This window comes from Paramisgurnus dabryanus, chromosome 7, assembly GCF_030506205.2.
Source record: "Paramisgurnus dabryanus chromosome 7, PD_genome_1.1, whole genome shotgun sequence".
NCBI lineage: Eukaryota > Metazoa > Chordata > Actinopteri > Cypriniformes > Cobitidae > Paramisgurnus > Paramisgurnus dabryanus.
The window spans coordinates 29,966,493-29,993,983 of record NC_133343.1 but is presented as its reverse complement, the minus strand read 5'-3'; the positions used below and the strand labels follow the sequence as shown (position 1 = coordinate 29,993,983).

Sequence of the window (27,491 nt, the reverse complement as noted above, 5' to 3'; positions counted from 1 at the left end):
AACAATCATTTTATTTTAGCTTTGTGCTTTTACTGCATGTCAACAAGACACATAACAATTAAATCAACTCTTTATTCTTTAGCATAAATGTCTCTTCATCTCTAAACATTGAAGTGAGACATATTTTTATTGTACTTTCTTTCCTATTAATACATTAAGGACAGGACAATCAGCCTATTTCCCATCTTTATGGTTTAAAATTACAGATATCATTTAGGAATAAGACACATCCAGAATGGACTAAAAACTACAACTCTAGTTGAGATTTCATGCGGTCTTTAACGTAGAAAACGGATACTTGAGGCAAGCATTGAAATAATGTGATTGGACCTTTATTTCATAGCTGGGACAGTTTTATTGCATTATATTCCCTTTCAATTAGATTGGATGTAAATCTGAGGAGAGCAGTGATCTACAGTACACGACTCTATAGAGAAACAGTGAAAAGAAGCCGAGCGTCTTTAGTACTGTCACAAAAGTAGCATGCACGCTTATACTGTACGTTCGTTTAAAACTGAAGCCATCACACACAGATGTTTGTAGTCTGGGCCAAAACAACAAACCGGCTTTCATGCGTTTAATACGATTCTTCAGCACTGCAATGATTCAGACTTTACAATACAGCCATGATAAACTTCACAACAACGAGCAACTGGGTCAGTTAGAATGTGCTGAAGCTTCGAAAAAATACATTTTGGTCCAAAAGTAACAAAAATTACGACTTCATTCAGCATTGTCTTCTCTTCCGCTTCTGTTGTGAAGCGCATGCGTGAGACTAAAGTCACGTGACTGCAGTGACGCGGCTGACGTGTTATCTGGTGCGCCCCAGCTGTTTTTTTTGTTTACAGTCTGAGGGAGTTTAAAAAAAAACTTTGCAAACATGTCTCAGGATAACACATCTTTCGCGTCACTGCAGTCACATGACTTTACTCTTGTGCATGCACTTCACAACAGACGCGGAAGAGAAGACAATGCTGAATAAAGTCATATTTTTTGTTATTTTTGGACCAAAATGTATTTTCGGTTAACTATTCCTTTAACTGTGAGTTGAGTCTCCATTAAGGACTGCAGTTTTGTTTATTATGCAGTATTATTATACTTACTATAAAAATCATTTAGTACACAGCAACCTACAGTATTATATTCTTAACATATCCAGGGATGTACTAATAAATTGGGCTATAATCGGTATCGACACTATCAGAAATCAGCCGATTGTTTAAAACCAGCCGACGATCATGAAAGATTATATCCTGACAATCAAAAGTCACAAAGACAACAAAATTGTAGTTTGTACACTTTGCACATCTAGGATTAAAAATATTTTGAAACAAGGAGTAAAAAGCAAACTATCGGTATCGTTCTAAGTTACCGAATATCGGTATCAGCACAAAAATTAAGCATCGGTGCATTCCTAATTTCCAGCAATGCATCTTTCGGATACACATGTACAAAGAGCCAGAATTAAAAACCTGCACGAGTGTATCCTGTGTGTTCAGCCCTTTAAAGGTAACAGTCCATATAGACACTAAACAACTGAGAAGAGTTCAGAACAGAGCCTCATCTCTTTCACTCTCTGGTTTCAGTCGAACGGCTGTGAACGCTGTTTGACATGACAGCTCTGGAATGACTTTAGAAGAAGAGAGACGCTGGTATCAACACATGGGAGAGACAGAAGATTCCTTCAACAGCTAATGAGAAAAGAAGCCTGCCGTCAGAAGTGAAAACACACTCACAATACACCGCAGGGTGTCGAGGCAACAATTAGGTTCATTTAAGGATGATTAGTAAGTGTGTTAATGTTTAACACATGCTCGGCACGTGTTCATGACAGCGGCTTTTAGACAGAGTCATGCTAGCTCAGATCTGCTCTGCTTCTTCTCCACTTCATCTCATCTTGTTATATGACAAGAAAGATTTATTCATTATATTCTTTATATGTTACACATCTGTACTGGAGTCACTGGTGACTGATTCACTTACTGGCACACACAATGATGTTTAAAGGTGCAGTGTGTAAAATTTAGGAGGATCTCTTGACAGAAATGCAATATTATATAAATTACTATATTATCAGGGGTGTATAAAGACCTTACACATAACAAATCGTTATGTTTAAATTACCTTAGAATGAGCCATTTATATCTACATACAGATATGGGGTCTACATACAGAGGGTCCCCTTACATGGAAGTCGCCATTTTGTGTCGCCATGTTTCTACAGTAGCCCTAAATGGACAAACTATAGAGCACGTTTCGACACTATGTTGTCTCAGACGACAACTTGTTTGTCCTGTGGCGGCTAACCGTAGCTTTTTCTATGCGTTCTGAAAGGATCATTGATTGCAATTCACAATCTCACCACTAGATGCCACTAAAATCTACACATAGCACCTTTAAGATATAAAAAAATGGTACACGGCAAACAACAAAGTCTTTGGGGTATTTATGTTCAAATCAATGTTGTGTCGTATAAAATATAACGGAGAGCTTCATTAAACTTCTGGAGCAATAAAAGAGCAACGTTTGAGCATTAACAGATCCTCTGTGCAGTACGACATCCTCGTCTCGTTGGGAGCTGTGAATGAGTCGAACTCAGCTGATGTGTGCTCAGATACCCAGCGCATGGGAATATGGAGGCGATTTCATGCTTTGATAAGATATAGAAGCCGGTGACAAAATGAGATACATAAACCAGTCCTTTATCTGCTGCAGTTAGTGCTGTATCAGACAGACGCCTCACTGTCTCTCCTCCACCGTCTCTCTTTCTGTTTCTCTTTCGCTCTGATAAGAACATTGTGGATATACTATAGATATGCTGACTTCAAATCGAATCACTTTGTTTCCAGGCAACAACTAATGTCCTTCCCATCGCCGCTGTTCTTTTCCCAGTAAACAATAAGAAGACAACCATTAAAGAAAGAACAAAACAATAACGCTGACGACAACATAAAACTCATCTCAGGATTACTCATAAAAATAAAGCACAATTATTTGTAGCTGCTGGGTTTTGCGCAGTGCTTTTGCTTGGAAACTAACTCATTTGATCTGTAATCTGTTTTCAATTCATATATAAGATATAGTGCTTTTCTTATTTATTTCAGTGCAAATCATAAATCGGAAAATGAATGAACCCGAGACGTGAAGTATACAGTAGCTCTGTCTGCAAACACCATCATAATTTCTAAATGCAAATATGTTAAATCTGAAATATTTTCCCTACAGTAAACATATTAAGGGGTTAAAGACTTTTGCAATGCTGACCAAGAGTACACGAATGCAAAAGATGTCTTTAAATTAAGCACGACCCTAAACCTAATAGACTTTATTAGAAGAGATACCATCTGAAATCCTCTTTCTTTTCCTTAGCCATTTTTTATAATGAAATTGGAAAATAAATTCTATTTCTTTAAAACATTTCTTAATATACAAGGCCGCTCTCGTATCATATTGCGCAGAAGGAAATAAGGCACCTTCTCCCGAGAGATAATAAAAGAATTGAATTTTTCCTTATCGGCCCGGTCATCTATTTTTCCACGGAATGCTATTACTCGCTGCCTGCGGTTGCTAGGCAACAGGAAATATTAATAGGGGCTTTTATTAGGCCGGCTTTCACAGTACAGCACTAAAAGAAGAGGCAGAAACATGAATGCGTTACATAAATCTTTAGCGCTCCTCCGGCTTTCGCACGACTCTGTGTTTGGCTCTTGATTTATCGCACTTTCTCCTCATTTATGGGAAATAGCACTGTGAAATAAGAAAATGGTACATTACCCTGAAGGACTATTTGAAAATAAATAATCGCAAAGGTGAAAAGAAAGCTGTTTAAAAACCAGGGGGGTTCTCTCTCTCTCTCTCTTTCACGTATGCTCTCGGCCTTTTTCTCGGGCCAGATTTCACAGGGCCTATTGAACAGCTGAATGTTTTCCTCGGTTTTCTTCGGATCCATCAATCACGAGTGTAATATTCCTCGCAGGAAATGCATTCTATTATGCTCTTTGAACTGCGATGGAGAGAAAGAAAATAAAAGATATTAATAGTTCCATAAAGCATTTCCGCTACAAATGTAATCCTTGAATTGTGCCACGATGCAAATATCTTTCACTTTATCCTGATGAATCGATGCACTGTTCCTTCTTTTGGAGGAATCGCATTTTTCGAGCCGCGGTCTCGTGTTTCTGACAAAACCGGCCACATCAAACCAGACAAACGCCATAAACTGCGGGCATTTATATCGAAAACTTGGGTGGAATTCAACAAAAACACATTTGATTAAAGCTGGTTGAAAGCCTAAGGTCTGCAAATAGCCTGTGAGTTAAGGCAGGCCATCATCTTCTGACTATTTCTGCTTCAGTACCGACCGCAGTCCGGTTCATTCAGGCAGTGATGAATCTAACGGTCCAAGAATACCACTGCAAAACCATTACTACATTCACATACATACTACAAGCCCAGCTGAACATGTACTCTAGTGTACACTACTGAGTGTGTGCTTTTGAGAGAAGGATATATAAAACTGTGAAACTAACATTTACAAAATCAGCATAAAAATTTAAGTCTAACACTGGACATTACTCTGCAAAAAATGACTTTCTTACTTTCAGCACAAATATAAAGATACATTTTCTTGATGAGCAAAATGACCAAAGAAAATAAGTCTAGTTTTTAGACAAAAAGTATCAAATTAAAGTGCATTGTGCTTAAAACAAAAAAAGCAAAAAATATATTCTTGATTTTTCTTGAACTTTTCTTAAACTTATTTTAATATGTTTTCTTACCACATTAGTAGATTTTTTGCTTGTTGTAGGCACAAATTCACTTAAATTTTATATTTTTTGTTTAAAAAAAGGTTTTATTCTGAAGTAATTTTGCTGATCAAGAAAATACAACTTTTTTGATATTTGTACTGAAAACAAGACAAAAATACTAAAAAGTCATTTTTTGCAGTGTAGGATTTGATCTGCACTAGAGTTGCATGATCACCCAGTTTAAAAACAAGTATATATAAAATAAAAAATTAAAAAGATTATACACTGCAAAAAAAAAAAAAATGATAAAAAAAAATTCTTAGTATTTTTGTCTTGTTTTCAGTAAAAATATCTAAAAATTCTTAAATTAAGATGCTTTTTCTTGAGCAAAACAACAAAGAAAATATGTCTATAGACCAAAAATATCAAATTTAAGTGATTTTGTGCATAAAACAAGCAAAAAAATCTGCCAATGGGGTAAGAAAATTTTTCTTGAATTTTTCTTGTATTTAGTGTTTAAGAAAAATTTTCAATATTTTTTTGCTTACCCCATTGGCATTTTTTTTTGGACTTATTATCTTGTGTTGTTTGGCTCATCAAGAAAAAGCATTTTAATTAAAGAGTTTTTAGATATTTTTACTGAAAACGAGACAAAAATACTACGATTTTATTTTCTTGGAAATAATTTTTTGCAGTGTATATACATCATAACTCAAATACGTGTGACTTTAAAAGCTTTGCAGTTTTATAAAAGACACATTTCAGTAATAGTGGAAGAAAAATCATGAAAATACCAAATGTCTCAAACATAAAACTGTCAACAAATGCATTTTACTCAAGGACACTTTCAGTACTTTAATCTCTACAAATGTTTGCAACTGCAAAAAAATCTTTATGCTAATGATGTTATTTTCTCACCGCTTGATTGCCCTTGAAATTTTAACGAAATGTGACATTTCAATAATGAAACATGTTGCGTGCCAAATTCACATCTGCTACCCTGCCCAAATTTGTACCATTTTTCTACATACAAAACTGAGCACCTTAGTTAAAGCATTTGAGAAAGTAGTCAGGTAAAACTGATAATTAAATAATAAAAGCATCTGGTCTACAGTAAAACACTTGATGGTGAACATCAAGAAAGAGCTGATATTCCTCTGGAAACATCTGATCCTGAACAAACTTCAGTCCTGTTAGTTAATGACCAGATGCTTTCAATACCACACACTGGATTTCAAAGCAATATCAGCTGTCTGAACATGACCATTTACTAAATGCACTGTGCATGTGTACTTAAATACTCAACGTCTTGAAATGTTTCATATTTAGGACATTTTGCATTCAAATACAGCGACTAAACACAAACAAGTCATATCAGTCGTTTCTGCACATGTTGACTTTTACTACTTTTACATCAGTCTGTTTGGAGAGGATTACACTTGTAAACTTGATTACACTTACACACGTTTTCTTGTAAATGAGCATTTTTTTTCAGGATCTTAAATATAGATTTAGAAGTAGAAACATTGCAAATGTTGAGTCAGAATTCAAAATAAAGGGGGTGCTGTGATGCATGTGGCCGCCACATTCAGGTTGTATTTTAGGTCTAAGTTCTCACAAGGGACGCAAGTTTAATTGTGATCCACAGTTCTGAATGGTCTGAGACCAGGATTAAGCAGATCTGAAGTGAAAGTATTTAACTCTTTCCCCACCAATTAAAAGAAAGTGCTTCCCTGCCAATGACGAGTCTTTACGACAATCCATATTTCCGCTATTATCCAGTAGGTGGTGCTCTTACCCAGCTTATAAAACACTGAAGCATCCACTGATCCAAAAACAAAAAAAAATCAATCTGAATCTCTAACAAAAGTCCTTTAAAAAAATGCAATTATCTCAGCTTTTTGCTAAATATTTTGTGTTTTTTAAGAAATCTATCCATTTTTGAGAGGAGATATAAACAGAACAAATGTAGAAAGGATGAAACATTTTTTTTTTTTGAAAGCAAAACATGTAATATATGTTAATTTAATATATAGTATGTTTACATAAATAAAGTTTTCTGGAAAGCATTAAACTTTTGTAAAAATCATAAATGCTGCCGTTGGCTGGCAACTTTTATTAAAAACATTGGCAGGGAAAGAGTTAATAAACATATAATACGTGCCGAGTGCTATGGGCATATGGTGCAGGACAAAGGAGAGTACGACAGATCAACATATAACTTTTAATAAACAATCTCTTGGAATACACAACGCAACAAACATGAGAACGGACCAAGGCTGGAGAACACAATAGACTTAAATAGTGATGAACTGATGAGGGTGATGAGTGGCAGCTGCCATGACGACAGACGATGATCAGGTGAGGGAGAGTGAGGGATTATGGGATTTGAAGTCCAATGACAATGAAAGGCAAGAACAAACCGGGACTGGGACGATGGTGGCGATTAGCGGCTTTAGCATCTGAGTTCCTCATATTCTACATCAGCAACATTTCTCAGTAATATAATGAAGCCAGGAGTATAACTGCAGTTCTTGAGATGGAAGTTTTGTTCGTAAAGCACTAGACACTCTCTAAATTGTTTCATGTACTTTAAAAAGCTCTTAGTATGGATGACATTTCATTCAAAGCAGTTTTCCCTTTATCCCACTGCTGGGTTCAGTCACTCAACATCTTTGAACTGCTCTTCTCCATCTCTGCTCGATCAGTCTCCCGGCTTCTCTCGTGTATCTCGCTCATCTCATCTCTCTGACAGTGTGATGCTCGGCAGCACTAATGAAAAAAGATCTCCTCAGCGCCTCTGCTCCAGAACAAAGATGAAACCTAATGGCTTTTTCTCTTCTCTTTTGGAGATGGAATATATATGCACTGACCCCCCTGACGCCACGCATTTATTTCTGAAGATAAAGCGTCTGTTTCCATTGACGCTCGGGCAAAAATTATAGTTGTACGTCCTTAAAACAACTACACAACGACAAACCCATCATCCTCTACACATAAACACATGTGCTGTGCATAATAAAGATGAAGTGCGTATTTTAAATAAGTTTTCTAAATACTCCTTAGTTGTAAAAACAGATACTGTAGTCCCGCCCCCAAACTCATGCCATTGGTTGAATCAATGCTTCCTGAATATCAGACAAAAATCCTTTCTCTTCCTTAAATCCCTCCCTGTTCGATCTTATGCGTTTCTTAGCCAAGTCTGAAACTTGTATTGTGAGGACTTCTTGTGTCTATTTCACAATGTATTCATCATTTGTAAGTCTGCTAATAACATTAATCTACCAAACAACACAAAATCTACAATTTCATTTGATCAATCGCTGATGTTTGCAAAGGTCATAAAAGGTGAAAGTAAAGCATGAAATGTTATCAAGACAATGAATAGGGCACAAAACACATCTATTCTCATTTCCACAGCTCATAGAGCACACAGCTTTACACAAACACTATTAGATTGACTCATGTATGTGTGTGTGCAGTAGACATGAAACCACCCCACAGCCTGTGGTGTCCACTACAATTTAACATCCACAAATACTACTGAACATTCCTGGTTCTGCATGTGGTTAAAAAGATTTTCCTGGAAAACATGGAAAGAAAATGCTACTGTAGTCTGTCACTTTTTCACACAGGGCCATGTGTGGTTGGATTTTGTTAAAACTGCATGTTGTGTTTACTTGTGTTATCTTTGATTAATATTTACATTTGTTTGATGAAACATTAAATTGTGACAAACTCAGAGGTCCTCTGAGAAATTGTATCCTGTCCCAATGCGAATGTCTGTGTTCGCCAGCAATATCTTTTGAAAACACGGTTCTTTTCATGTTTTGGCCAATGTGATCTGCTGTAAGGTCTTACTAATGCACGTATATTGTACTTCCTGCATCCCATTCATTCAGACATGGATGCTTTTTCCATTGGGCGGAATAAAAAAAATCAAGATGAGACAAATCTTGTACACTGTTAAGACTTATTTTTTTTCACTCCAGAATGGTACATTGGAAAAAATTAGCTGTAATTATGCATCTGGTTGCCAGTAACTTACTGTAGAAGATAAAGACTGGAAATGTTTCATGTTCATTTAACTTTGAACAAACTGTTGCCAGTAAATAACATAAATGTAAAATCTACAGTAAGTTACTGTCAGCTACTTACCAGTAATACCCAGTAATACTGTAATTTCTACAGAAATTTTTATAATGTAATGTTAATTAATGGAAATAATAAATTATAATCAATTCTTTTAAATTCTATGAGTTTATTATAAGCAGACAGTTATATAAAACACATAGGTTACTTTCGTAGGATTTGGCTAAATTATTTTAATTAGTTCAAATTAAATAAATAAATTACATATGTTCTGTAACTATTTTAAATTTAAAACAAAATTTCAAACATCACAAACATGCTTATCCAAAGCACGTGATCTTCTTCACGCCCAAATGCAAAAATAAAATGAAAAATTAAACAGACACTCCCATCGCTGTAATAGACTGTCTTTCGCTGTAAAATCCTCTAAGTGCATGCAAACATTTAGGCAAAAACCTTTACTTTAAAAAAATCCACTTCTTTAGACAAGACCTAGTAAACAGTTGCAAAATCACTAAAGATGCAATTAGAAACAATGCAAATGCTGAAAGTCAGAATTCTAAATGAAAAAAACTGAAGCTATGATGCATGTGGCCGCCACATTCAGGTTGTATTTAGGTTCAAGTTCTCACAAGGGAAGCAAGTTTGATTGTGATCCACAGTTCTGAATGGTCTGAGACCAGTATTAAAGGACAAGTTCGGTATTTTAGACTTAAAGCCCTGTTTTCAGATTGTTTATGGTCAAATAGAATGGTTTTGACTGAAATTTCGACATTTTCGGCTGCCCTGAGAATTTTCGCGTGTTTGTGTTTCAGCTCAGACCTCTATAATGGCTTTATAGGTGCACTGGAACAATCCTTCCTAAAATGCATTAAACTTTCGTTTACAAAGACGTGAAACTCACCGAGTGGTCAGGGGTGTTCACTGATATGCTCACACAAAAATCGCTGCAAAAGACGCATTCCAACAGCTGTTTTAGCATTCGTTGTTAACTTGTGGACCTATTTCCCCAAACGCCTCACACCCGTACATTCTTCCGCTTAGAGCTTGAATAATAAACACTCCAGCCCAGGTGGTGGCGCTAATCCGCCTTTGCCAATTGCAAGAATAGAAACAAAGTTCCCGGCGCGGAGTAATACCGTACCTCACAGGACGTCTAATACAGTCAATGGAGTTGGTAAAAACTACGATAAAACCTGTTGGAATGCGTCTTTTGCAGCGATTTTTGTGTGAGCATACCAGTGAACACCCCTGACCACTCGGTGAGTTTCACGTCTTTGTAAACGAAAGTTTAATGCATTTTAGGAAGGATTGTTCCAGTGCACCTATAGACCCATTGTAGAGGTCTGAGCTGAAACACAAACACGCGAAAATTCTCAGGGCAGCCGAAAATGTCGAAATTTCAGTCAAAACCATTCTATTTGACCATAAACAATCTGAAAACAGGGCTTTAAGTCTAAAATACCGAACTTGTCCTTTAAGCAGATTTCAAGCAAAAGTATTTAACTATTTTTCTGCTAATTAAGAGAAAACGCTTCCCTGTCAATGACGAGTTTTTACAACAATCCATATTTCCGCTATTATCCAGTAGGTGGTGCTCTTACCCAGCTTATAAAACATTAAAGCATCCACTGATCCAAAAACTGTAAAAAAAAAATCACTCTGAATCTCTAACAAAAGTCCTTTAGAAAAATGCTATTATCTCAGCTTTTTGCTCATTTAAAAAAAAAACTACCCATATTTGAGAGGTGATATAAACAGAACCAATGAAGATTGGATAAAACCCTTTTTTTAAAGCTGCTTGAATTTTAGTCCTGTATGAATCCGTACCTAAAATTACAGATGTCATGAGTAATAAGATGAAACTCAAACAAAATATTCCCATCCAAACTATAGTTTTTATTACAGCATACTATTGATGTAATAAACTGAATACAGGAAAGGAAAATGAGCTTACTTCTAATAAAAAACATGTCACAATTATTTTAGGAGCATAAATATTTGTACATTTGTAGGCAAGTCTTTTATGCAGAATATATTTTCTTAAAGCAACACTATGTAGTTTCCATGTAAAAATGACTTACAGCTCCCCCATGTGGTTGAAAAGCGCAACAGTGCCTGATATCAGACACTCTTCTGCAGGCAGGGGGAGGGGCGGGGCTGTGTTTCCTACCCTCCACCGCCACTTTCAGAGTGTGCTTGTAGCAGCTAGGAGGCTGCTCAGGCTGCAGCAACAGTACAATTTGTCCAGTTAAAAGTTGTTCTATCACTGAAATAATTTTAGAGACATTATTTAAAGGTAAAAAAACTACATAGTGTTGCTTTAATACATTTAATTGATTTTTTATGTTTTCCTTTTGGTATAACCCAGCAAGCAAATCTGCATTTGAAAGAAGTCATTTAATAGTCGTCCAAACACAACTCATACATCTAGGCTAAAACAAGGTGAAATTTGGATTGAAAGTTAAAATTGAATAGATGTCTAACCATAGCCCAAAAATAAATGGGTACACTTCACAATACAGATATGGTTGTTTTAGTAAACATTAGTAAATGCATTAACTAACATGAACAAGCATTGCACAATATAGTTGTTTAGCATGTATTAATTATGTTAGTCCATGATGCATTAACTAATGTTAACAGTTTAAATTCTTGATTTTATAAATGTATTAGTAAATGCAAAAATGAACATGAACTAAGATTAATAAACACTGTAGAAGCATTGTTCATTGTTAGTTCATGTTTGCTAATGCATTAACTAATTCTTAACAAATACAACCTTATTGTAAAGTGTTACCAGTAAATGAAATACATTCAATAAAGGAAAGCAAACACCTTGTAATCACTGTTGACTTGCAAGTTATTCTGGCAAAAGTAACCAAATTCAAGAATATTTTGGCTAGAAGTGGGTCACTCATAGCCGGACTATATCTGGTCTTCAGTTAACCTAGATGGTGAAATGACTTGCTGGGATGTCTCTCACATTAGTGATTTAATGGAATTTGCAATAGTCAACAACATACAACTAATATAACTTTAACAACTATGTATATGGAGTGACAGAGAATAAGGATGCTGATGAATTTACTCATAATTCCTTTAGCATCACTGCTGACACAGTGGCCACCACAGAAAGATAGATGTGTCTTCGTCTCAGTCATTATCATCTGTCTGTCTTACAATGCAATTAGAGAATTGTAAGTAGAGTCAAAGGTCTGCTGTGGTCAGTTAGTTAGGATGAGAAAACAATCGATTGTGTTTCATTGTCAATAAAGAGCCATCGCTTCATCTATTCTGAGGAGACGTAGAAAATAAATGTGAGAAATCCCAACGTTCACTATGACAGCTTTATAAAACGAAAGTCCTCAGCCAATCACTTTTACAAGGCAACTGGGCCGTGAATCTGAACAAGTATAGATGCAAGATTTATAAACTATTGTGGGAAAATCTGTACTTCTAATTTGATGAATAAGTCCTCCATACCATCTGACATTAGCATGTCATTAAAATAACAATACACTGATGAGCAAACCGTGTTGCTAAGCTTTTGCAACAAAGCAAGACAAATATGCTTGGCACAAACACAAATGCTGGGTGAAATCATCAATTTTAATTAGGTGGACCTTTTCCATCCTTTCAGTACTGAATATAACAACTCTCAATGTTTCCATACAACATAGTTCACCGCAATACGATCTGAAATGTTCAAGTTCTGCTTCAAATTTTGACCAAAACAAGGCGTCTGTAATGCACATACATGTGGAGCCATGTGCACACCCATCCTTAAAGAGCACCTATTATCCTATTCAGAATTTTACATTTCCTATGGTGTGTAAGTGTGTATTAGTTTGGTAACAATATGCAAAGGAACAGATCCAAAATGTAAATGATGACGTGAGTTATTGTCTCCAACTTTTCAAGCCAATCACAATGTACTGATTAGTTGGCCAATCAGAGGACACTGCACTTTTCAGAACAATGGGCTTTGTATAAAATCAATGCGTTTCAGGAAGGCAGGGCATTGAGGAGCAACTATGTACGCTATGTGGAAAATAATATACCCTAAACAATGCAAACACATTACAGAGCCCCTAAGGGGACATGGAGAAAAAATTAAAGTTTAGTTTCGCGTGCGCACGTGAAACTATCGCGCGCGCACATGAAAGCACGCAAAACTAAACTTAAAAAAAAATTCTGCACATGAAGGTTTCACATGAGCACGCGAAACTAAACTTTAGATTTTTTTACTCCAATGTCACCTTAGGGGCTGGGTAACGCATTGTATTACAGCAAATACACAACATAACGTTGTTGTTAGCAATGTAATAGGTGCTGTTTAAACTAACGTGCCAGTACACGGTACATGTCCAAAAACTGTATGTACTGTCTAAAAAATGCTGTCTAGGCAGGCAGCTTACTGCAGTTCGGGACAGAGTCGAAGCATTTGACTCACCGAGGGCATCTGACTGGACAGCAGGTGGCCGTCCTGGGCGAGCATGTTGGACATCATCAGGGCGGGCAGCTCGGGGTAAGAGTACGGATTGATCAGACCGTTGTGAGGCAGAGAGTGACACAGGTAACCAGACTCAGGGTCCATCAGGTGCAGTAGAGGCGGCTCAGGGTGATTTGGAGGGGTTATAGGGGGAATCTCATAATCCTCATCACCTCCACCACCTCCATTCCCGGTCCCCCCTCCCTGACCTGAGTAATTCTGCTATAGAGAGAAAGAGAGAGAGAATAATTAGATTGAAACATTGTATGATGGTAATGCAAGTGCCATGATGTTGCCATGGTGTTGCTATGCGGTTGCTAAGGCGTTCAGAGTGGTTGTTACTATGCAGCTGCTCATCCCAGCAAACCCTAATAATGACTTTGTGAACAGAGACACATAAACATGATGCAGTGAAACAAGCATGAATCACTTTCTTTGGAAACGTGGCTTTAATATCACGGAAAGTTGGTGGAAATGCAATATTATCACAATCAACTTCTGCAAGAGAAAGGCATGTTTTTGATTAGCTCTCATGTTTTCTCATTTCCACACCGGCCGTATTGATGCTCAATCCTCTCGTCGGCTGTGTCAATCTAACTCTGAATGTGATTGAGGAAGCATGTAACGTTACATTACAAAGAGAGAGAGAGAGAGAGAGAGAGAGAGAGAGAGAGAGAGAGAGAGAGAGAGAGAAAGAGAGAGAGAAAGAGAGAGAGAGAGAAAGAGAGAGAAAGATTGCTGAGGTATTCAAGAGGGAATGAGAAGCAATTTTGTGGGAGGCGATTTGACTGGAGCTCGTCTATAATGACTGACTCAAATTAATCATCAGAAATAATATTCCGCTGTCAACCATTCAAGAGGTTTTTTAATAGAATTTTTATGATTCATGTCTGCCCGTATACATCAAACAGTCCGTTCTGCAACATTTCAGAAATCAATTCAATATCATCTTTGTGTTGCCTGTCATCTTCGCCTGGAGAACGGCCATTTATCTTGCAAACAAATACTTTTAGCAAATATGCGGCCGTGGAAGAGGACAGAAAAGCATTGTGGGACGTCAGATTTCACCTTGTTGCTGTGCATTACTCAAATCATAAAGATCTCCTAAATATATTACCTGTCTGATGTTCTCCACAAGGCTAAAACGCTAAGCGATATTTTAAGAAAGAGACTGTAAGCGCCCAGAGGAACATTTCATTTCGTACTCCATGTAGTTCTCAACGCAGAGACATGAATGAGATCTCTTCTAAAGGCCAGATTTACTATCATGTTGATAAAAACAACTGTCGGGATTTACAAAAGACGCACAGTGGATAATTAGCGCTGTAAAGGTGTGGTCTAGTTATTTTTGCATATGATCTTATTGCATATGCGATTTCGAGCAGTTTCCCTTTTAGACGCAAAATTGATGGGTGGAGATTTTTTAAAAGATTTTACGCAACGTGATTTACTAATGTTTGCTCGTGTGATATTACTGGTTTTTGCACCATTATTTAATGCCAAAAAGCATGTCTTAAATCAATTGTGCCTGAAATCAGAGATCAGAGAGTGTATGGTACAAGATTTTTTAAAACGTACAAAGCCATGTTCGTTAGCTGGGATTTCACACCCTAAAGTTCAGCTGAGATGTCTGTGGTGCTGAACTCAAGCTCATCAGGTGTAAGTAGATCACCCGCACCTCATCAGCTCTGCTTATTTGTGATCCTGAACACATTTGTGCTACTCTTAGTAGAGTGGTTGGTCATTATGGAAATCAACTGTTGGGCCTGTGTTATTTAATTTGTGCCTTTTTAGTAAATAACCCACATATATTACCACTTCCATTGACGCTTTTTTAGAATTGCGCTCTCGCGCTTATTTGCGCCGTTTAGTAAATCTGGCCCTTAAACTCTAGAGGAGACAGATGTGTGATTACTGCAGGGTGTCTTTTTCTCAGGAGGCAAACATCTACAACCGTGAGTTGAAAAATCTGATAAACAAAAGATGTGAAGTCCTCAACTTGTACCCCTTCAGTCTTAATGCAGCTTTGAAGAGACAACTGAGATATTAATAAGATGATATTTTTTTCTCACTGTCTCAAGTGACTTCAGTGAGGAGATCCAAAGTTCATTCAAGATCATGTTCTTTGACCAAATCTCACACTATTGCAGAAAGTATTTTGCTGTGACATGCGTTTGTGCTGCTGGGGTTGGATATTAATCATCTATATAGTTATAGGTCCCTTTGAAGACAGATGTCTTTGTTGGCTTCAGGGTCCCTGTTATTGTCTGCAGCAATAGATGTGAAAATGAACATTTCCTGAAATTCAATTTCCTCATAATTGTTGGAAGGAAACTAAATAGTGTGTTGTAAACATTGGGTCGAGCGGGGTATTGTGTGAAGAGAGAGAATCGCTGAATCCTCAGGAGAATTCAAACACAGCCACAAATAAAGATTCACCTTTAAAACATGGAAAGTATATTAACCTCTTTATAGCCATAATGCATTACTATATCAAACACTCATATTTACCTTGCTTTTTTATGGTACACACTAATAATACCATGATGTGTCTTTAAGACATATTTATGTTAATTATGTTACATTTTTTTAAATGTGTTCTGTACTGAATACAAGGGTTTAAATTGGCCTGGGGCCGTCCGGGGCTGAGCCCTGGCACATGGGCTGAAGGTCTTGGCCTGGTATGCGCCAGTGTGCCCGCTCGTGCCAGTGCGCGTGCGTGTCCTACGGAAGGTAGACTTAACACTCGTGAGTGCGGGGCTATTTGCACGCCGCATCAATTGTTTTTTTGTCACCATGCGTTTAATATACCGATGTCTAAGCAGCCTCACGTGAAGTCAAACACAACTTAATGGGGCGTACACACCAAACGCGAATTCAACATTTGCGCTTTCCATCTGAAAGGTGTCTTCGCACAAGTTTAAAATATTCAACTTAAGCGATTAATTTGTGCGATTCACATCAATTTGCCTCTTTGCATTGACATTGTATGTATTCTTCTTGCGCAAATTGTTGAATTCACGTTTGGTGTGTAATGCTGCGTACACACCAAACGTGAAATATAACCTTCCTCGCTCTAGATTACTTGCGGGATTTAACTTTGTGTATATTGAATATTTTCAACTTGTGCAAAAACGCATTTGAGGTAAATAGTAGGGATGCACCGATAGGATTTTTTTGGGCCGATACCGATTTAAACAGACAACTTCTGGCCGTTACCGATGCCGATATTAAACACTTGTATACAATACTATACAGTTGGTCTATTTGCTAGTTTATTTCTGCATCAAATTATTTTTACTGAACATGGATTGAATCTAATTAACATTCAACTGACCAACATAATAAGAGAGGCACAAATTAAGCTAAAACAAATATAATAAGACAACATGACAACCTTCAAAGGTGGTTTTTGCTATTCAGCATTTATTTTATTAACAACATTAACTCATTTTTTACATATAATGGATTTCTTTATGCAGTTAATTAATAAACAATCGGTATCGGCCTTTCTCGTGCTATTGCTGATATGCCGAAGGTTTCAAATTCATTAAAAATTGGCCGATAAATATCGGCGGCCGATACATCGGTGCATCAAATAGCGCATTTTTGCGGCAATCATGCCGTCCAATTTGCGCCATTTGCATTGCCCTGCCCAGGTTTGCGTTTATTCGTGTCTGCATTGACTTTGTATCTAAACTAATTGTGCAAACCGTTAAATTCACGTTTGGTGTATACGCCCCTTTAGACATCAGGTGCCCAGGACAGGTAAACTACATAGAAGACGAGAAACGTGTTAAGGATACAAGTATGTAGGCTATATAGCCATGTCACTCATATCATTACAATATGCTAACTTATAACATTGGATATAACTTATTGTATATATAGTTTAAAAAAATTATTTGTCAAGGAGGTTGTATGATTCTTGTAAGTTGTAGGGGCAGTTGTAGCCTAGTGGTTAGAGAGTTGCTGGTTTATACGTAATCTATTTGATTATTCAAGCTGATTTTAGGGATAAAATGTTAACACTGAATTCTGTAAAGAGAGGGGAGAAGAGATTTGGTTTAGATGTTTGTCAAAAGTAGCAGAACGTCCTTGAAGATAAAATGTAAATCCCAAGGACGAGCCCAGTTGAATGTTTGGAAAAAATACATAATTCATCAGGCTGACTTCAGAATGCAATTGTGTGTATTACACGTTTAATTCAGATATAACTTGTTCTTCAAAACTCAAGTCTACACAGTCAGGGTCTGTAATGAGACAAATGTTTTGCTTTTCGTCAGAAAACACATTGACTTTGGCTTTGTTTCTCTCTTTTTCATCTCTCCAGCTCTCTGTGTCCAATTTTCAAGGATATTAGAAGTGAAATTGGATGCAAGATGGCGTTTATATTGAGTTCCTGGGAATATTTACGACGTGCGCTCGGGATGCTGAAAACATTTGGCACTGGTTTGTTGACTCAAACGCACTCCATCACAGTACACATATGATCATATCAGACGCACACAAACCCAAACGCCTTCTGTTCTTCTAAACAGATGAACGCTTGGTTTATATAAACCATGAAATAATGCAAAGAGAGTTCTTAGATTGGGAAGGCAACCAACTATCTCTGGCATCAATTTAAAGCCATTGTACGCTGTTGGGCTCCACCATATATGAGCGAGATTCAGTCTTAACACAACAGATGTCATTCAGCCGTAAATCTATTCTGATCTGCCTTATTAAGACCACTAGATCTGCACAACTACATTTGGACATTTTCTAAAAAAAAAAAAATCAAAAAGTTGTGATGCTTACATTTCCACAAAACTTTCTCAGAGCAGGTATCTGTGTAAACTATAATATACTGTACTTCTGTCCTGTGATATACAGTACAATGAAGACAAATGACTCTGAACGTTATATTAATATTCACATCTATTCAATCTTAAATATGCCCTGCCTGCTGCAAACTTCCAGCTCTTGTGTAAAATAATATTTCTGAATTAGTAATATGTCTTAGAGGAACACTTACTCAGGTGAAAATAATAAAACTCTAAAAGTTATTTTTGTGTAGCGAGGCAAATGTAATTCAGTGTGTGTTTAAAAGCATAATGACAGATTTTTCTAATAAGCACTTATCTGTAGAGCCTACAGCAACATTCAATGATTGATGTCTATGAGTTTTAACCTAAAACCCCCACAAACCCTGCAGAACAAAGGCACACACATTTATCTGATTCCCATTGAATGTGTGTGTGTGTGTGTGTGTGTGGATGACAGGCTTTATCAAAGATGATGTTTTAGAGCGTCATCTGTTTTTATTTGGATGACAGACAGACCAGCATCATAAATTACTCACTGCTATGACTGAAAGACTTTGTGTGTTTGTGTTTATGGGGTAAAACTATATGTAGAAGTTAGTTTATGCTGACAAAAAACTTATTTTGGGGTCCTCAAAGCTAAAAATGAATCATACTAAAGATGTTTATGTTGTAGAGTTACTAAAGAAGTTTTAAAGTAAAGAAGTTAGGCTAATAATAAGAGTCAAGCTATTACTAAAGGCTCATTCACACCATGCATGGTAACTATAATGATATTAGCATCCACACTAATAGAGGATATTAATGTTTATTATAAGCTTGTGATGCGGTTTCACATCTTAAATCCACACACACTTTAAATTTGCAAGGATTTTGATTGTCTGTCAATGATTTATTGCTCACCGGTGGAAAAATGACTCCTCCTAATATCATTCATTTGTATTGTCTTATCAGTATAGTTGGGATATGGACTCTGCTATTCTTTTACATTAAAAATGACTAAATGAATAAATTAATTTTTATTATTACACTTTCATAAAAAAATCCAGATAATTTACTCCCCCCTTGTAATCCAAGATGAAGAAATTAAGTTTTTGAGGAAAACATTCCAGGATTTTTCTCTATATAGTGGACTTTAGTGGACTTCAACAGTTTACGGTTTCAATGCAGCTTCAAAATGCTCAAACTATCCAAAGTGAGGCATAAGGGTCTTATCTAGTGAAACCATCCTCATTTTCACCCAAAAAATACCCTTTTTGACCACAACTTCTTGTCTTGCACTAGCCGTGTGATGTGCCAGCGTGACCTTACGTATCGCCGAAAGGTCGCGCATGCGAAATTACCGCTCCAGTGTTTACAAGTGTGAAGAAAGAGGAGCATTCAGACATTGTTGTATGTGGAATGATGCTAATTTATGTCTTTGTGTCAGTTTATTGTTTAAAATGGTCCAAAGTGTGCGTTTTACATATTTAACGCATGACCTTTTGACGTGATTACGTAATATGTTAATATTTAAAGAGCACCAATTATGCTAATAAATTGGCACGTTAGCACGTTATTGCAATATCCCATAGTACATACATGTTATTAAAACTTGAACTAATGCATTGTGAGTCTTATAAATTGCTTACATACCTCACCGATTTCCCACTGTCTGGAAAACGCTCGGTTTAGTTCCTGTCTCCGCCTCCCAAAATGTCTAGTGTAATCGGATTGGTCAGATGACTACTCAACTGTTATTGGTCAGCTGGGTTCGGCTTGTGTTTGAAAGGTTACGCCCCTGACTACGCATGGGTTGACACAGATTCTGACTGAGAGTCACAGCCTCAGAGGCATCGTAAACAAGCGTTATATTTCTCTATAAACGATGGTGTCTGTACTGCCTTACCACTTCGAGCTCGATCCAGAGAGTTCAGAAGGCCGTTACGATACAAACGATCTCCGTCAATGAATGCGATTGGATTTAACTTTTTTAGGTGTCCTTAGCTCTGCCAGAATGCTAAACGAAGACGAAAATGTGTTGCAAAGACATCCAAAAGGTAATTATAACGTACTACATAACTATATGGAAACACCAAATGTAGCACATAGAAAGTATTTGTTGAAATGATTATAAAACGATTTCACTTGGTAATTTCTACATTATTTTACTCTAGTAAAATTTATTATAAGACTGCTTACATACTGTATTACTGTGCAAACTATATGGAAACACCAAATGTAGCACATATAAAGTATTTGTTGAAATGATTATAAAACGATTTCACTTGGTAATTTCTACATTATTTTACTATAGTAAACTTAATTATAAAATACTGCTTACATACTATTTTACTGTGCAAACTATATGGAAACACCAAATGTAGCACAAAAAAAGTATTAATTGAAATGAATGTTAGTTCTACATTATTTTACTATGGTAAACTTTATTATGAAAGACTGTGCTATGTTTTTACTTACTAGGTTTTAAGGAGAATGCAACATGTTCCAGGGCCTCTTACCTGCGTGATTCATCATCCAGGTTTTGCACAAATTGTCTAAATCCCTACACACAGAACATTTATTGTACCGAATATAAGCCTTTGAGGCGCAGGACTAGAGTAAGTTTTATTACATTTTTAAACCAATAACACTAAAGTATCATTATAGTAACAAAGTACCCAAAAGAACAAAAGATGTAACTTTAAAGAAAATATAAAAGTCAAAAGTTTATTTATTACAAATATATATTTAAATGTTAAACAATATACAAATAAACATACTTTAGTAACCATATTGTGCTCTTCTTTCAAAATTGTTCAATTCACTTCTTACAGCTATCTATTCAGATAAATGGCATATCAAAGCTTTGTCAGCTGATGCTATCTAAGATGACACTTTAGGGTTATCATCCTGTCGTGTGTTGTTCTCCAGATACGCTTGGAGCTTCCTGATCGGAATGTTGGCTTCCGACGACCCCTGCACTGAAGATGGCATGCAATCACGTCCTCCTTTGAAGGTCTCTCAAACTGTGATGCCAGGTCCATTGGAATCGGGGTTTCCTTCAGCTTATCTTCAAATACCTCAGCAAACACAAGCCTGATCACATCATCCACATAACTGTAGAAATATTGCGGTCAATAAATCTTTTGTTTTGATCATTTATTTCCCTGCTTCATACATTAAGTTTTTAATTATGAATGTATTTGAAATAAAACATTACTGCTTACGGTATGTCATTTGTGTGTTTTGGGAACATAGCCTTGTACTTTCCCTCTCCTGCTTTTGTTACGGCTTGGTGACATTGTAATGGATGGCTGCAAGGTACAACCTGTAAAAATATAAGCAAGCATAAATTTATTGTAAAAGTAAATACTACTTTATTTAACACAGTTACTAAAATACTTAAATACCTGCATAGCATTCCAATAAATGAGAAAATCAATTTTTTTTGCTGCAAATCTGAAATCTCAGGCTACGGACGGCAAAGGCATCCACTGATGATGGTGATGGAAACATTGTGAAACGATGCTACTGTCTGGGTTCCTATGATTATGCAGAGAAAAAAAACTTTGTCATCATCAGTTATACATCTAAGACTGGTAGTGGTTTCACTAGCTAAATACATCATTTGTGTTACACACCTTTGCTCCTCATATGCCAGTCTGACTCCTTGTACTGTGTGTTATGATGTTGCATGTTTGCATACAGTGTAGAAGGATGTGTCCAGCTGCGAATCTAAGATATAGACAAATAAAACAAACATGTATTCAGTCAAAAAGACATATTATAACAATAGAGTACAACGACTATAACTCGTTAGACTATTCATTAAAACGTAAATGTATTACATGTTACATGGCCCAACATTAGCAACACACATTAGGCTACGTGTTTACTTCGTTTCAAAATCTAAGAAAGCTTCAAGTAAAAACAACAGTAAAATACATATAACTTTAAACAAATCATCTGTACTTATAGTTTCTTGAGTTTGATCATGAGAACAAATTTTACCGGTAACAGTTTAGCTGGTAACTTAGCAAGTTTGTAAACATGTCTTAACCAACATCGATAAAAAAACGATAGTCTGCATAATTCAACATACACGTGTGTAAATATGGTACGTTGTTTATGAAATACAGTATTACAACACAAGACAATTAGCTTGCAAGCTTAGCTCTACACGCACATTATGTTAATCTCCGGTTACCGGTTACGTAATGTACAGTAAAAGGCAAATAATAAACGTGAATACTTACAGCCTGTGATCCAGAAGTGCACAGTAATCCAACTTTCAGAAGGAGACGTCCAGCTTCGGTTCATGAGAAGCAGTTATTGTGAAAACTCCGTGAACAACTTCTGACTGGATTTTTCCGGAACCGTATTAAACATGATGTCCTCTGTGTAAGTCCATAAAGTGCTATTTTTCCCTCGCATCTAAAGAGACAGCGTCTACTCGAGAGATTTAATCGCTTAAACAATGAAACAAGAGTTTGCAAACAGAGTCAAAGCAGGGACTCCCAACCTCCGCCATTTTAGCTCTCTTCTGACTCGGCGCTCCCCACCCTCGTCTTTGAGGGCGTACCCAAGCAAAGCAGAGAGGGCTGAACTATGATAATGTTGGTCTTATCTACGTCACTAATCCCAGGAAGTAAACTGTTGCCTACAATCCGAGTGTTTTTTGTAGTCCTCGAACGTTAGAGACGATAACTCGCGTCATCGTTTTCTTTGAGGTATGTACTTTTTGAATATCGTTAGCATGTACTAATACACACTTACACACAAAATGATGTTTAAAAACGTGTATCCCATAATAGGTGCTCTTTAAGGTCACGCTGCTGCTTCATAGGTGCATAGGTGGGGATTATGCTAATTTTGAATGAGTGTGCATGCGTGCCCTGTTAACAAATGATTGAAATTCATTAAAATGCACACATTTAACTATCAAATCTGAAGTTTACGAAGTATTTATGAATCGGCAGGAGAGTTTTCGAAAAGGTCTGTTTACATGCAAATCATTCACATATTTACTCGTATATTAACGAATGTTTCATAAATGAAACCCATTGTCATCATCCTGTACACATCAGTGTGAATGAACCTTAAAGTCACAATCGACTTTACTTCCCTATTGTGACGTATTTCCGAGGGAACTGGAAAATTAAAGAAGGAAAATAGAAGGCGTGGCTTGCGTTTCCACTGTGAATTGATTGGATATAGAAAAGTAGGCATTTTTATTCAGAAATAGAAGTCAAAGCAGACTGACAGTTGGAGGGGGCGGGGTTAACGGATTCTCCACCCAAGCCGTCTAGCTGAAGTCATCAGAGAATGATGTGTGGGAAAACAATTATTCCAACATGGATAAATTGTTTATTATCACATAAAAAATAAGAATTTCCAGTTTTGATTTCATGGGGACTGACTCTGCTTATACTCCGAATTTTTTTTTCCAAAATATCTGTAATACAGACATAACCCAGTTTGTTAAGGAGAGCTTTTTATTGTGCTGTTATGGATCAGACTCACATGCAGGTGATTTAACAGGTGTATATCATGTATTTAATAGGGTGTATAAAATATCATTTTGAAGGACCAGTGTCATATCTAGACATGAAAATATCATAGAAACCTGGAGCTCTTTTGACTTGGTAGTAACCAAACCCCCAGAACTACACAAGGACCCAAAAATTTAAGCTGCACGATAAATTGCATGCGATAGGAATGTGCATCTCGTCAGTAAAACCGGTTCCTTGATTAGTAGTAAATCGCCATCACCTGCTTTCAGATGAAGCATCATTTACTACACAGACACAACACTTACTTCTATGACAAGCTGGGCCATATCGCATACATATCGCATGCGATACGGCCACAATAATTAATGCGAAATTGCCCCAATTGTCAGTAAACTACGGCTTTGTGTAGTAAATGTGGCTCCATCTGAAAGCAGGTGATGGCGATTTACTACTTATCAAAGAACCGGCTTTCCTAACAAGATGCACATGACAATCACATGCGATTTATCGTGCAGCCCGACAAAAAAACAATCGCATCTCAGTACCCATGAGTTTTAACTGGTAAGCACCAAACAAACTGCATTTTTATTCATCCAACAATATAAAAAAGCATCTATAATAAGTTAAATTAGGTCTTAGATATGTCTTCATGTACACTACTGTAGATAAACCTGTTTACGGAATAAATGTGCTGTAAAAATAAGTGCAGAGATTTCAGTATCGAAAGTGAAAATTGGATATAGTTAGAGATAATGAATAAATAAACAGCTAAATGAAATCTAATTGCAACAGTGGCACGCACACACAGTCTTATTCACCCATAAATAAAGTGAATGTCTATACAGCCTACACGCCATCTGCTATAGTCCACATTATACTGAGAGCATGTGGACGAGAAGAAACATTTAACCTTCAATGTGTTCATTCAAACACCATATGCTCAAGCTGAGACAATTTACAGTCTGAAATATTCACAAATCTTTACACCGGAGTTTGATAAGAGGCGATTTTTTACACTTCAATAGCACCTTAAAGAAAAGACGAGTCAAGAAAGAAATACTTTATGAGGTCTTTTGTATCTCACTGTCTGTAACTACTGAATGTGCACACACACACACACACACGCACGCACGCACGCACGCACGCACGCACGCACGCACACACACACACACAACATAACATTACTAAAACACAACATCAGCTTAAATACCTCTCTCGCTGATAAAATTATAAAAAGTATATATAACATATTCATTACAAATGTCTTTCATCCACAGAAAACAATACTTGTATTGTACTTAATACTTTTGGAGGGTACTGTACTGTATATCAAAGTGAATTTTATATGAATAAACTCTTTATATAAACTTTATATTTATCTGAAAATATTTTAGGTCAACAACAAATCCTTTTGGGACAAATATTTGAAACAGATTTCATTTTTAATCTCTGTGTGACCTCGGGTAGATAATAAAATATCATCAGCAAAGCTATTTTCTTTCTTTATTTTATCATCAATCTAATAATCATTCAGTCAACACAAATGTGTTTGTCGTTTTTTTTTCACCGCATCTTACTGGGTTATATTTGTGTGATTTCATTTTCATTAAACTCAAGACTCTTCTGAGAAATGGAGATTATAATTAGCAGACAGGAAGTATTGATATATAAAGAAGTCTGCAGGTAAACTACGACTTAATCACACCAAATATGTACATTAATCTGTGTCTCTGTCAATATGAAAAACTGATATGATTCATATATAAGCTGTAAATAGTATGATGACTCAATAAATATAAAACTAAATCTCTCTCTGTATGTTTCTCTGAGCTGGATGAGATGAGCTGAAACACTCTCAGGTCATTATTACTGCACACTGGACCGGAAGAGACACAATAACAGAGAGATGAAACTAATGATGTGAGAGAGAGAGAGAGAGAGAGAGAGAGAGAGAGAGAGAGAGAGAGAGAGAGAGAGAGCGAGAGAGAGAGAGAGAGACACAGTCCTATAAAAGTACTGCGCATTTGCAATAATCTGGTGATATACATATATGTGTTACGATGCAGCTTGTTGCAATACATTGCACTATAAGCATGGTGATACATTGGTGTATTTCTTATTTTAGGATATAATTTTAGGAAAGCTGTCATTAAGAACACACCACCATGGAGACCTTAGCAAGTTATGTAGTATGCTAGTACTAACAAAAGGTGGAAGAACGAAAAAACACTTCAAAACAACGCCATCCATTCACTCTCTATTCATTTGTTACCTTAACAAAACACTTTGTTTAAAGCGGACAATTCACAATGTGACTTTTTAAGATGTCAAATAAATCTTTGGTGTCCCCAGAGTACGTATGTGAAGTTTTAGCTCAAAATACCCCACAGATAATTTATTATAACATCTTAAAATTGTCACTTTGTATTGTAGGTGTGAACAAAAATGTGCCGTTTTGGGTGTGTCCTTTAAAATGCAAATGAGCTGATCTCTGCACTAAATTGCAGTGCTGTGTTTGGATAGAGCAGATTAAGGGGCGGTATTATCCCCTTCTGACATCACAAGGGGAGCACAATTTCAATGAGCTATTTTTTACATGCTTGCAGAGAATGGTTTACCAAAACTAATTTACTGGGTTGATCTTTTTCACATTTTCTAGCTCTGGGGACCCAATTATAACACTTAAACATGAAGTCAGATTTTCATGGTATGTCCCATTTAACTGTACCGATTATCCGATACACAATATTACAGTTCTTTTGGTGTGCTAGGAAATGTTAACGATATGCAAAAGGTACAAATCCCAAAGAAAACGATAATCCAAGTTATTGTCTACAACTTTAATTTCTTTTCTTGCACTACAACAAGCACACACATTGTAGGCAAAAGTTACTTTCTCGCCTTGTTGATGTGGACATGATGCTCATTATCATAACTCCACCCACTTCTGACACACAGCCTGAAAGTAGTCGATGTTTTCATATTTAATAAATTAACTACTGCCTATTTAAACTAAATTGACATTTTGAGCAGTGTAGAGTAGAGCTTCTTGTTGTTTCTACAATCACAAATGCAGACCTGGTTTTATGTTTTAGTATCCTTACTTTACCAATCTGTTAAGTTCTGCTCAAGCCGCGTTGGTAAAGTTGATCGATCAGCTTGGTCATCTGCATTTCTGGATCAGATTTGGCTCGTATTGATAAGGTAGTAAAGACGATATTAACTCCTTCTCAGCGTTGCATTGTGAGATGGTAATGAGCATCACATTTCCGGCTGACGTCAGAGGTATTCAGGCCAATCACAACGTACAGATTAGCTGGCCAATCAGAGGACACTGCGCTTTTCAGAACGATGAGCTTTGTACAAAATCAGAGGGTATAAGGAAGGCAGGGCATAGAGAAGCAACAATAATATACAGTATGTGGAAAATAATGAACCATCATGCAAACACATTGTATTACAGCAAATACACAAATACCTCGTTGTTTTTGGCAACGAGATGGGTACTCTTGCTAATGCATGTGTTATGGCACGCGTTCCTTTGAGAAGGAATTGTGTGATGCAAACAGACTGAGAAAATGTTTATCTATCCGTTTTCTAGAAGAGAGATGTTGTGAGGATTAATACAGGTTTGTATTAAGAAGTGTTTCAAACAGACATCACTCTTACTAACAGAACAGATGAGGACGAAACATCGGAGGATTTGGCAACCACAGCAACTTAAACAAACACTCGCCTGTTTATTTAAGCAGCCAAAGACGAATGAATCTCATGAAAACACACCCAGCTCATATTTCTGCCCAAAATCAACAGAAAGAAATCAATGTACATAAATAAAAACACAATCTATCCT

At 36.6% G+C, this 27,491-nt stretch overlaps 1 protein-coding gene and 2 long non-coding RNA genes across 10 annotated transcripts in view; 1 reads left to right on the top strand and 2 right to left on the bottom strand.

The window, feature by feature from the left end:
* The window catches only part of tox2 (TOX high mobility group box family member 2), a 120,058-nt gene that overhangs the window by 32,958 nt on the left and 59,609 nt on the right, over positions 1–27,491 (bottom strand). For 4 of the 7 annotated variants that reach the window (XM_065272421.2, XM_065272423.2, XM_065272426.2 and 1 more), the window contains one exon: positions 13,297–13,554. In XM_065272421.2, coding sequence (XP_065128493.1) covers positions 13,297–13,554 — 258 coding nt within the window. Of the gene's footprint in view, positions 1–13,296; positions 13,558–27,491 lie in introns of all 7 variants that reach the window. The other 3 variants (XM_065272422.2, XM_065272420.2, XM_065272425.2) reach the window with 1 other exon arrangement.
* LOC135757764 (uncharacterized) lies at positions 19,655–21,351 on the top strand. 2 transcript variants are annotated; one of them, XR_012337057.1, is made up of 3 exons: positions 19,655–20,182; positions 20,607–20,743; positions 21,057–21,351. It is a non-coding gene; the product is annotated as an uncharacterized lncRNA (long non-coding RNA). The 2 variants fall into 2 exon arrangements; XR_010536332.1 differs by having other exon boundaries at positions 19,655–20,743.
* Positions 21,102–22,913, bottom strand: LOC135757763 (uncharacterized). The gene is made up of 5 exons (XR_010536331.2): positions 22,382–22,913; positions 21,767–21,860; positions 21,536–21,668; positions 21,353–21,453; positions 21,102–21,242 (listed from the first exon to the last, which is right to left on the bottom strand). It is a non-coding gene; the product is annotated as an uncharacterized lncRNA (long non-coding RNA).